The 12,776-nt window shown below is 37.2% G+C and overlaps 1 protein-coding gene across 1 annotated transcript in view; it reads left to right on the top strand.

Annotated features, from left to right (window-relative positions):
* Positions 1-12,733, top strand: part of RAB5A (RAB5A, member RAS oncogene family) — a 33,543-nt gene extending 20,810 nt beyond the window's left edge. Inside the window, exons 3-6 of the mRNA XM_070433338.1 lie at positions 4,201-4,352; positions 4,671-4,793; positions 6,437-6,530; positions 11,303-12,733. Of these exons, the coding sequence (XP_070289439.1) occupies positions 4,201-4,352; positions 4,671-4,793; positions 6,437-6,530; positions 11,303-11,418 (485 nt within the window). The 3' untranslated portion in view covers positions 11,419-12,733. The remainder of the gene's footprint in view (positions 1-4,200; positions 4,353-4,670; positions 4,794-6,436; positions 6,531-11,302) is intronic.
* Positions 12,734-12,776: the final 43 nt, after the last annotated feature.

Below are 12,776 nucleotides of genomic sequence, written 5' to 3'. Positions count from 1 at the left end.
ATACCATGAGCAACAATATGGTATTAACAAGTTAAAAAGATTTTGATGATATTATGCTTGAGATTGTTAGTTATATAGTAACATGAATAGAGGCTTTTTGAAATGCCTGTTTTTTCTCATTTGGGAACTGTCTATTCAAATGTTATCTAAAGTAGACCAAAAATAATTCCAAAAACTTATGAACATCTTTTAGCAAACATTTTGAATATTTATATGAACTGGGATTTATATTAGATGTTGTATGTGGAGAAGAATAACTAAGAGTAATTTCTCAAGGAACTTCCAGTCTAGGAAAAGAAAAAGATAATATCTTTTTAAACAGATTATAAAAAATTATGAAATATGTTATTGCACAGTCTGGGAGCACAGAAGGAGGAGCTACTTGATGGTGTGGGATGAAGAGTGGTTTCTAAGAGGAATCTAGGGAATTGCTTGTTCTTGTTCTTGTTCTGTGTTAATATGATTGGGATCCATCAGCATAATACTAAAAACCTGGTTATTGGCAGTGCATGGTAAGGTCTGTTCTAGTCAATTTAAAGAACTCGTTATCCATTTTACATTAGCTGTGCCTTTGGATTTTCATGGCAGTCCTGTCTTCCAAATAATTGTCTCTTTCCAGTAATTTACTACTTTTATATGGATATCCCAGATGATAAATAATTGTGATGGTGGACTTCCTTGTTTGGTTTCTAGATTTAGAGAGACTGCCTAAGAGCTTTGCTGATTTCAGACTTAAGGATGGAGTGGACACTTGATAAATTTTAAGGGAAAAATCCTGTATGTATATTAGGAATGCATGTTGCCTCTAATTTTTAAATAAAACACCGTTTTTCTTTTGTAGCCTGGTGTAATAGCTTTGTGTTTCTGAAAGAGCTCTATTTGGTCATGGGGTGTGTGTGTGTGTGTGTGTGTGTGTGTGTGTGTTTTAATGTATTTGTTGGCATTTCTTTGCCTGTATTTTCTTTTCGGACATGCATTAATAAAAAAGATCAGTAGCCTTTTGCGATATATGTAAACGGTTTGAGAATCAGATTATATATGCTTTAAGGCAACTTTAACTAATAGTTATTTCCCTGAGTCTAGAGTTGACTTACAAAAGTGTAAGTGCATGTTTTTACTGCCAGTGTACTTTGTGGTCATAAAAAAAGAGAAAACAAAGTCTGAATTGCAAATTATAACTAAATTTTTCTTAGTTTCATCAAACTTTACTTGAGAAAAGGCTTATATTTTGTGATCCATTCCTTTGTTTTTCCCTTTTATTGAAAAAGGGATACTGTTAGAGGCTAAATTTTAAGTGCTTAAAAATATTTATTGATTCTATAGAAGAGCCATTCATGAAAGTTTAAAAAGTGCTTTCTCGGTATCCTTTACTATAAATACAGGATTATAGAAAATGGGTGTTACTGCTAGTGTTGTAAAAGAGGCTTGATTAATAAGTATATTTTAAATATGGCTACATTTGTGAGAATTCACAGAAATATTCATTAGAATGTAGCTCAAAATACATTTCCAATTGTAATGTCTGCAAAATTAATATTATAGGTGCTGATACTGAAGCCAGGAACCAATTGACCTAATAAAAATTAGCAAGGCCCCTAACCAGTTTGGCTCAGTGGATAGAGCGTCGGCCTGTGGACTGAAAGGTCCTAGGTTTGATTCTGGTCAAGGGCATGTACCTTGGTTGCGGGCACATCCCCAGTAGGAGGTGTGCAGGAGGCAGCTGATCGATGTTTCTCTCTCATCGATGTTTCTAAGTCTCTATCCCTCTCCCTTCCTCTCTGTAAAAAATCAATAAAATATATTTTTTAAAAATAGCAAGAAAAATAAATGTTATATCGAATATGATATATAATATCTAATTACAATTGGCTCAGTCAGCATATTCATATTAACTAGTGAATCTCTTACAAAGGATTGACACCATCAGATAAATTGGTATAGTTTACAAAAATTGATTATAATTTTCTTTTTTTTTTTTTTTTTTTTTTTTTTTTTTTTTTTTTTTTTTTTTTTTAAAATATATTTTATTGATTTTTTACAGAGAGGAAGGGAGAGAGATAGAGAGTTAGAAACATCGATGAGAGAGAAACATAGACCAGCTGCCTCCTGCACATCTCCCACTGGGGATGTGCCCGCAACCCAGGTACATGCCCTTGACCGGAATCGAACCCGGGACCTTTCAGTCCGCAGGCCGACGCTCTATCCACTGAGCCAAACCGGTTCCGGCTGATTATAATTTTCTTGCAAGATAGACCAGTTTTAGGAAATTTTAATAACTTTCTTCCATGCTGTTTGGGGAGGAGTTGAAGATCACACCTTGAGCTGAAAGTAAAAGTGAGGAGCAGCCAAGTCTGGAGAGGCTCAGTGGTTAACCATCAACCTGTATACCAGGAGGTCATGGTTTGATTCCCACTCAGGGCACATGCTTGGGTTGTGGGCTCAGTCCCAGTTAGGACCATGCAGGAGGCAGTGGATCAGTAATTCTCTCTCATCATTGATGTTTTCATCTCTCCCTCTCCCATCCTTTCTGAAATCAATAAAAATACATATTTTTAAAAAGTGAGGAACATAATAAGATGAATCCTAGAACTGCAGGAATTTAACTACCAAAGTTAATGAACAAAAGGAACTATAGGTATGGTTTTTGGCCAGCATGCTGCTAAAAATGGGTGTGTGTAGATCTTGTTCATAAATATCTTTAGTGCAGTTAGCTGTGGTTAGACATTTACTCTCACATTATTTTAAAGTTACTCTACTTGATTATAACCTACCTTTTATAAATCATTTTTTTTTTCGTAAGTGTCCATTGTGGTGCCTTTACTGATGGCTATTCATAGAGCCAAGAGAAGTATACTTGTAGTAGATATTTTACTTTATACTGTTCTCATGAAGCAATTCAGAAAACAAGTGGTACTTTGTAGATTTGACAGCAATCTCAATTTCAAAAACAAAAATATCATTATAAAATGATACTTTATTGTTAAAATTAAAATCTGAGGGAAAAGATGAAAAGGTACAAATCCAAGAAAATGTTCATGGCAAGTAATGAAAGAGCTAGGAGTTAATATTGAAACTATGGTTAGCAAATTAAGTGTAGCTTGAGCTAATGATTATAAAAATCAAGATGTCAATGTTTTAAAGGAATAATATAACAAAAATATTAATTTAGTGTAATGAATTGGGTAAATCCCTAGAGCAGAGGTCGGCAAACCACAGCTCGAGAGCCACACGCGGCTCTTTGGCCCCTTGAGTGTGGCTCTTCCACAAAATACCACGTGCGGGCACGCACGTACAGTGCGATTGAAACTTTGTGGCCCATGTGCGGAAGTCGGTTTTCGGCCTGGGCGAGTCTATTTTGAAGAAGTGGGGGGTGTCGGTCTGTCGGGAGATGAGAGATGAGGCGCAGGCAAGCCGCCGGATACTCAGCGCGGGGGAGGTACATTGTTTTGAGGTATGTTCGCTGAGGTTGACCCCTTCCAACTCTCCTATCCACACTCTGAAACAAGTATACAAGACGAGTGTGGATGGGAGAGTTGGAAGGGGTCGACCTCAGCGAACGTACCTCAGATTGAGGACTTTTTTTTAGCAAAGGCCAGCTTAGGAGTACCCTAATTAAGTTAATAACAATGTACCTACCTATATAGTTTAAGTTTAAAAAATTTGGCTCTCAAAAAAAATTTCAATCGTTGTACTGTTGGTATTTGGCTCTGTTGACTAATGAGTTTGCCGACCACTGCCCTAGAGTATACCATTAATAACCAGGAGAATGGAGCCAGGGGGCTATAGTTTGGCAATATATATGATAGTTACAGGTATGCTGATTTCCCCCCTCCCATTTTCAAGAATATTAATAAATGTACTTCTTGAATTGTTTTTTAGTTTGTTTGTTTTTATTAAATTTATTGAGGTGACAGTGGTCAACATGTTTTACAGTTTTAAAGTTACAGTTTGTAAGACACTAAGAAATGTATTAAGCTTATTTATTACAGTAAACTTAATGTAGAAGAGACTTTCAAGCTGATTTTATAAAGTTCTTATATGTAAGCACATATATTCAGCTATGAAGCACAGATCTTACAAGTATTTAAAGCCACTGTTAACTGGGTACGCAATAATATATCAGGTTTTTAGGTGTTTTCTGTATTATGAAAATTTTAGGGGGAAAATGATAAACTTACTGCAGACATTTTCTTCTTTCAGCTGCTTTTCTAACGCAAACTGTGTGTCTTGATGACACAACAGTAAAGTTTGAAATATGGGATACAGCTGGTCAAGAGCGATACCATAGCCTAGCACCAATGTACTACAGAGGAGCACAAGCAGCCATAGTTGTGTATGACATCACAAATGAGGTAAGTAGAAATGCATAATATCATGGAACTAGTTTGAATGTCCGTTTCTGATATTTAGAATTTTGATTAGAAATAAGATCTTTTTAAATCTTTTTTTTATAGCCAAGCATGACATTTCTCCATAAAGCTTTTGAATTAGAAAAGTTGATTTAAAAAAAAAAAAAGATGAAAGTATCTTAAATAATTCAGAGGGCCTAAGAATTTCTTTCCCAGTGTCACTTTGAACAGTCTTTAAAGCCTTGTCTCACAAAGACTCTCCCTGGCCATTTTTTGATCCTGTGCCTGAAAGTAGCTGGGGTTTTTTTGTTTGTTTCCCAGGAGTCCTTTGCCAGAGCCAAAAATTGGGTTAAAGAACTTCAGAGGCAAGCCAGTCCTAACATTGTAATAGCTTTATCAGGAAACAAGGCTGACCTTGCAAATAAAAGAGCTGTTGATTTCCAGGTATGTTGAATTTAACTTATATTTGAAGACACATATTTATTGTAAATTCTTCTGTATCCATACTTGAATTATAGTTATAATTTTAAAACCATGTAAATAAAATGTATTGAACACATGTGATATACTGTATGTAATAAAATGCTCCTCATGATAAACCTGAATCTTTTAATGTCTTTACATAATTGTAATATATATAGATAGATTCAGATTTTGTTGACCTAAACAATTACAAAGTAATTTTTTGCAAATAGTGCAGAAATAAGCAAAAGCCGATTGCACCCTACCCTTCCTAACCTTTTCCTGTTTATTTAATAATATATATATCAACACACATATACATACCCAGATATACCCACACACTTGCGGTACACATAACCTACACTCATGTGGTTGTTCTTAAAGGGGCCTTTAAAAAAAGGCTCAAAAAATCCAGTTTGTATGTTATCAAATAGAGCTATTTAGGAATGGTCCCTGCTGTAAAATAAAGTACAATCTTTTAAAATAAAGCAAATGTCTTTAAGTAGATATTTTAAAACTTCTGCTCTCTTGTTTGTCAGCTTCTCTACTAGAGAAGTTTGGTTGTGGCCATTATATATACAGCATCAGTGAAGGGAATTTTTCTTTTTTCGGGGATGGCTAGATATGGAGAAAGGGAATCATTAGGTGTGAAGCTGAGCATACAGAGTTCATTTGGTTCTGGTGACAACCATGTCAGGTATGGTATCATATATTACTCCCCAGCATAGAGTGGTAGAGCATGTAAATTATAGTCAAAAGTGGTTCTATCACATTATAGTTCAAAGGAACCTTATTACCTCATTTTTTTTCTTGGTCAAATGGGAAAGATAATTGGTTGCTCTTTACAACAGCTGTGAGAATCAAAGGCAATAGTACATGTAAACTGTAAAGCATGACAAAAATGTAGAATAACAATTTTCAAAGGAATGGTTCATAATATATTCAAATTTAAAATGTTACTTACAAAACTCATTTAGAATTAAATATCAGAGTGCCTTTTAGTGGTTGAAGGCATTATTATATATTTGGTTTCCCTTTGATTTTATTGCAAATGATGAGCATAAGTAAAATTTGCCATTGAAGGTACTCTTTCCCCCTCCCCACATGAGAGTGTGTACTTGTTCTTCAATAAAGTTCCACCTTTGCTGTTAAAAAAAAAATTGCCATTGAGATCAAAGAAAATTTTATATTTAGAATAGGATAAAATTTTCCCGCTCTAGAAAGCAGATTTAAAGGACTTTATTTTTATTTATTTACTTAATTGTCACCTGAGGACACACATTGATTTTAGAGAGGAGGCGGGGTGGGGAGAGAGAGAGAGAAACATCGATCAGTTGCCTTCCTGTAGGTGCACCAACAGGGATCAAACTTGAAGCCTATGTATGTTCCCTGACCAGAATCGAACCCAAAGAATTTTAGTGTTTCCAACTGAGCCACACTGGCCAGGGCTGGATAGCAGATTTAATGTTGAGACCAGATTAATCAGGCTGGGATAGTGCAAGTTAAGGCAAAAAGAAAATTACACAATGTCATTATCTTTGTTTTACTTTTACCTAGTAATTATTGGTTGTAGGTAATTAAGTTGGAGTAGTAATAAGGAAGCCTCTTATTTGTTCTATAAACAGGAAGCACAGTCCTATGCAGATGACAACAGTTTATTATTCATGGAGACATCAGCTAAAACATCAATGAATGTAAATGAAATATTCATGGCAATAGGTAAGATGAACTTTTTTCAAAATACAAATATAGGCAAAACAAATTATACTGGAACATTTTTAGTTTGACTCTATTTTAAAAATATTTTTATTTTTAAAATTTTCTATGTGGCTTTTTTTTTTATTGGTTTTTAGAGAGCGGGGAAGGGAGAGAAAAAAAAAATCAAAACATCAATGTGAGAGTATAACATCTGTCAGCTGCCTCCTGCATGCTCCCTGCCAGGGATCGAGACTGCAACCTGGGCATGTGCCCTGGCCAGGAATTAAACTGGCATTCTTTTTGGTACCCGAGGTGACCAATGCCCAACCAAACTGAGCCAGGGCTAGTTTGACTCCTCTTTTTAAAAAATTCTTCGATTTTCCTTCTTTTTTTTTTTAATTGATTCTACAACTATTTTAGATCCTTTTGACCAAACATTCATTACTTAGTAATATTGTCAAATTTGAGAGATTATTATCTATTAGGTTGTAATGCTTTAAGCATAGTTTCTCCTGAAACTATGGAAGCCTGGACTTTGCGGTAATAGATTTTCTAAAGATTTCACTGAGGATAAAGTTTGTGTTTTTCTATTAGGTTATACTTTTTAAATAAAAAGTAATAAACTTAGAGCCATATTTTTTAATGCAGATATTGTAATAAAATTTCAAAGCATGAGACACAGAGAGAAAGAGGAAAAACAAAACACCATCTATGCTTTATGTGACCTCAATGATCATTCCATCCTATGCAGCACTCTTACCTTTCCTTTAAAGTACTTTAAACTGATGATGATTGCTATTCTACCATTGTTGGAGTAATGAAGTTGGAATAGTAATAAGGAAGTTTCTTTCTGTCTATAACAAAAATAAAAGTATTTCTATTGACTTTAACCTACTTCCATTAGTTTTAAGGTGCAGATTCTATGGGAAGGGTCTACTTAGGTGGCTCTCACAATTTTCTGCCTCCACTCTATTCATGTGCTAGCACTCTTCTTGTCCCATAACATCTTTTATTAAATAGCAATGATCATTAACTGAGTGTCCGCATTCCTATCCCCAAATAAGAAATACTCTTTTATATTGAAGTCATACCAATTAACCATTTAAGAGCTTAAAAAAAAAACTCAGTAAAAGTTGCAAGTACTGTCATAATAACTGGAACTAAGGGAAAGAGTTTAGAAAAAACTGTTTGCTGTGTAAAATATTTTCCTGAGAAACTCAGGCTCATATTTAGTAGGGATATGCTAGCCAGCACAGTTGTGAAGGATTGTGGACAATACGCTCTTTTTATAAATGGGATGGGTGACACCCTGAACCACATCTGGAAAGTTAAAAGAAAACAAAATAATAAGTCCTTTAAATCAGGCTGAACTTTAAAGTTTTCTGATGGTATTAAGACTACCGGGGCGGGGGGGGGGGGGGGGGGGGGGCGGGGGGGAGACTACCAGAGGAGTCTTAATTTAATTTATTTAATTTTTATTTTTTATTTAGAAGTACTGGTAAGGTCATTTTTCCAGTCAGAAAGTAGCCTACATACTAGAACTTTCGATTACTGTTCTGAAATTAGAATGTTTCTTTCCTTGAAAGAAATGGAAAGGCCATTTCTTTTACCAGATTATAGCTTAAATCACACAGTACACTCATATTTTTACTTTGGTGACTTCCCAAAGGGAGTACACTTATTTCGTGGAAGAGTTTAAAATAAATTTATCACCTGCTTTTAATTTTATAAGGTCCTGAGTGGCTTCTTTTCTTGTTCATTTTCATTAACTTGATCTAGAATTTTTCTTTTCTCACAATCCTAATCAATTTAGAGACAGATTGGTAAGCTGGTTATCTATGTACAAAACAGATAGTACCGGTTTCACTTTGGTGACATTCAGTAAGATACAGGATAGGAGACAGCTTCTTTTGAAATCCCCAAAATGTGTTTTGGTTTATCATCACAGTAAAAATTAACCATTCTGGTTTATTTCCTTCAGCCTCCTGATTTCACTCATACCTAATTACAGGAAGCCCTGCTAAAGTGAAAATGGTCCCTCAGTCAGAAACCTGACTTGACATAATTATAGTAAAGTTTATAATGGTAGCCTACTCTTTGTCCTATGAAGCTTTGTGAATACAGCTGCCTGAAAATGTATCGTTTTATTATCATTTACCCTACCATCTATACAGCAGTTCCTAGAGAAGTACCCTAAGGTGATGATGGCTTTTCTTCCCAAACCTTGATGTTCCTGGTTTCCCGATCCATTGCCCAGCCCAGCATCTAGAATTCTAGAGATTATTAATGCTGATGTGGAATATTACAACAAATAAAGGATAGAAGATCCAAGACACAATTAGGCGTTCAGATTTTGAAGTAGAGCATGTTTAACTTTTGTGTAAGCTTAGCCAAAGCTAAGGGTAAGTTAGAGTCTTACCATAGTAGTCCATCCCCAAGGTTGGTAGAGACCAGTGTGTCTAACTACCCTTACAATCTGTACTCTTAGAGACGTTTTATTATTTCATGAACCCAGCATATAAGGATCTTCAGATTCCAAGCAGCTGACATCTAATCAGCAGGTGCAGTGCTACAGAGAACAGCATTGTACCGAGTATAGCAGAGCTAAAGCCATAACTGCTGGTTCAGGGGCTTTGTTCAAATGAGGCAAGCCATGCTCATCTGTCTCAAAATTGGGAAATGGTTTTTGAGAGAGCTGCACTTGCATTAAGTAGAATTACTTGTGAATCACATTAGTATTCTTACTCAGTTACAAGAAAGAAAAATGGTAGATATTTGAAGGGTAAAATCTGTGCAAGGTAGGAAGAAAATAGGAGATGTGATCTGTTATAATTTGGTAATAATTAGATTGCACAGCAGAGGACAAGTTCTGGGGTGATGGTAATGCTATTTGTTTATATCCTAACTTATTCCAAAATGTGCTTGTAGCAGTCCAGAGAACATTGATAGAAGCTGAACTTTATAAACATTACTAGAGGCCCAGTACACAGATTTGTGCACTGGTGGGGTCCCTCAGTGGGGACTGCAGGGACAGGCCGAAATCGGAAGTCTAACATCCCCTGAGGGATGTAGTAGTGTGCAAAGCAGCAGGTGGCTGGGGAGGGGCCAGCGCCGCACGGCTCCCACTCATCCCGGCCCTGTTGCACCTACCATCACTGCAGCTTGCCCACCATGATCCTGAGCGCATCGTTTGGCACCGGTCCCATCGGTCAGCTGAGCAGTGCTCCCGCTGTGGGAGCACACTGATCACCAGGGGGCAGCTCCTGTGTTGTGTGTCTGCCCCCTGGTGGTCAGTGTGTGTCATACCAACTGATCACTTAGGTTTAGGCCCAGTGCACAAAAATTTGTGCCCTGGTTGGGAAGGAGGGTGTCCCTCAGCCCAACTTGTGCCCTCTCACAGTCTGGGACCCCTCGGGAGAAAACCACCTCCTGGCTTAGGCCCGCTCCCCAGTGGCAGATGGCAGGCCCAATCCTGCGGTGCCTGCCCCGCCTCCCTGGGTCGCACACAGCAGGCCCGATCCCGCGGTTGGGGCAGGCTTGGGGCAGGCGGTGGATGGTGAGGCCCTGCCCCGATAGCCTGCAGTATGCAAATTTAATGGCCATCTTTGTTGGGTTAATTTGCATACTCTTCTGATTGGCTGGTGGTGTAGCAAAAGTACAGTCAATTAGCATCTTTGTCTTTTATTAGTGTAGATTGGCTGTCCATTTTAACAGATTTTCTTTAAATAATAGAGGTGTTAATGATTTTGAAATAAAATACACCTTTTCTGGTATTGGTAGGTAAAATCTACATAAAGATTTCATATAGCTTTAGTGTTAAGTTTTTTTTGTGTTTTTTTTTATTTAGAGAATACTTTATTAGTTTCTGTAATCAAACCCATGTAGATTAAGATTTTACATATTTAATACAATGCGTTACCCCTGTACAAATGGAAAAAATTATGTTGAATGTTTCTGGACCAATGTGGCTGCTAATTTCTGTACAATGCCAACCCAACACAGTACAACTGGGATAGTTTTTCCAAAGTTGACAGCACAGCTGAAGTTTCCAATAATTCAAATTACACACACACACTAGAGGCCCGGTGCACAAAAATTTGTGCACTGGGGGGGGGGGGGGGGGTCCCTCAGCCCAGCCTGTGCCCTCTCACAGTCTGGGATCCCTCATGAGATGTCCATGTGCTGGCTTGGGCCTGCTCCCTGGGGGGGATTGGGCCTAAACTGGCAGTCAGACATCCCTCTGGCAACCCGGGAGCTCTCAGGGGATGTCCACTTGCCAGTGGGGAGCAGGCCTAGCTGCAGTCGGACATCCTTAGCGCTGCTGAGGAGGCAGGAGAGGCTCCCACCACCACCACTGTACTGACAGCCATCAGCCTGGCTTGTGGCTGAGCAGAGCTCCCCCTATTTTACATCACAGAGGTATGATACAGTACTGCCCTACATCTATAATATTAGAGATACAATTAAAAAGGCATTGTTTGAGACTTGATTCCGTTTTCCCAGCAGAGGCCCCAAGGGTGGGACGACAGCTCTGGGAAGAAGTGTTAAGTTTTAATTGTGTGTCAGCAACTGGTCCCCATTTTATCCTTCCATCAACTCACTAAACTCCATCAGGACCGAGTGACTAATGTTTTGATACTTAGTGGATACTCAATAAACATTTGAAAAGAATGAACATATGGTTATGTGACACTTTGGGGTAATCTAATTAGAAAGGAAGATTATCAGTAAGCAGATTAATATTCTAGTATGAATATTCTAATTGTGTTTTATTTTAATACTTTATTTCTCAGCTAAAAAGTTGCCAAAGAATGAACCACAGAATCCAGGAGCAAATTCTGCCAGGGGAAGAGGAGTAGACCTTACTGAACCCACACAGCCAACCAGGAGTCAGTGTTGTAGTAACTAAGCCTCCAGTTTGAACTAGCTGGAATAGTCTTCTGCTTCCTAAATGTAATAACCGTGGAATTGGAGCATTTAACCAGCTCAGTATGACTTCCAAAAAGAAGAGACTTATGATAGAGTCAAGTTTCTAATACAGAATTATTTTAAGTGTTTTGAACTTAATTTTTAATGACATGCATGTGACCCTCTAACTAATGTTTCAGCAGTTGAAGGGGGAAATGAGAGCTGTGTATACTTGTTTCCTTGGCAGGGTAGGGGGAATCATTTCTCATCACCAGGGATATAGGCAAATGACTATCTGAACCCACAGTTAACCAGCCAGTTCTAAGAAAGATTTCGAACTTAATTTGAGCCTTTCAGAAACACTCTTTTTTTTTTTTTTTTTAAGAAGGTTCTAAAGATATTTATGCTTAGCTATAGTATTTAGGGCAGCCAGTAATTTCTCTTAGTATCCGTATTTAAAGTGTACATTCCACATTTAAACAAATTAGCCACAAGAAAACAGTCCCACATATGGGGGGGCGGGGGGGTGGAATGAACAGTAGTGGCATCTAAATTGTAGCCAGTCCTGTTATTTTTTTAAATGGGGTAAAAAAAAAAAAAGCGCCAATTGTAACCTCATCTTGTTTTAGTAATATGAAAACTGATAAAATGCATCTTAATGGGTAGTGTTCCCTTCAAAGGTGAGCTCTTCAACAAAAGTGAAACAAACCAGGTGTCTGTGATTTCTGTTTAATCACTGCAGGCCATTTTATCGGTTTTGTTTAGGGGCATGGAGGTCCAGGGCTTTGTTCCCTTTGGGCATAATATAGTCAATGCACTAACAATTATGTACATTCAGACTTGATTATTTTAAATTCGATCTTCAGCTGTACTGTAAATAGGGTACTGCACTGTAGTCTCCATATGTTTCTCTTCTGTAATATTTAAGAGTTGCTTAAAAGCATACAAAATGTACAGTTACTAAAACAGCTAATTTTTTCCTTCTTGCCCCCTTTCAAAGGAAGGGGCTTCAGAACCGTAATAACCAATGTACCAGTAATTTGTAGCATAAGTATTGCGATATGTTAGTAATAATCTTGCAGCCTTATTTTCCAAAGTTTGTTTCTTTTGATCAATTCAGTATATTGCACTAATTGTTTTAGGTATTTTCATTATATGAAATCTACCATGTGTCAGAGATGATTTTAATCTATTTAAGTGTTGAACTGCTAGCAGAACTTGTACATTTACAGTAATTCAAAATTAGTAAGGAAAACAGTTCACCAGTGTTTAGTTTTATATTGAGGTGCTCAGGTTGGAATAAAGTGGTATAAAAAGCAAGTACTGGTTTTTCTCTTTTTTTTCAATGGAGCAGTGAAC

The sequence above is a fragment of the Myotis yumanensis genome, unplaced genomic scaffold (assembly GCF_028538775.1).
Source record: "Myotis yumanensis isolate MYYU_CA2020_CCGP unplaced genomic scaffold, mMyoYum1.0.hap1 SCAF_14, whole genome shotgun sequence".
Lineage (NCBI taxonomy): Eukaryota > Metazoa > Chordata > Mammalia > Chiroptera > Vespertilionidae > Myotis > Myotis yumanensis.
Note: the sequence above shows the minus strand (reverse complement) of the source record. Positions and strands in the feature narration are given on the sequence as shown.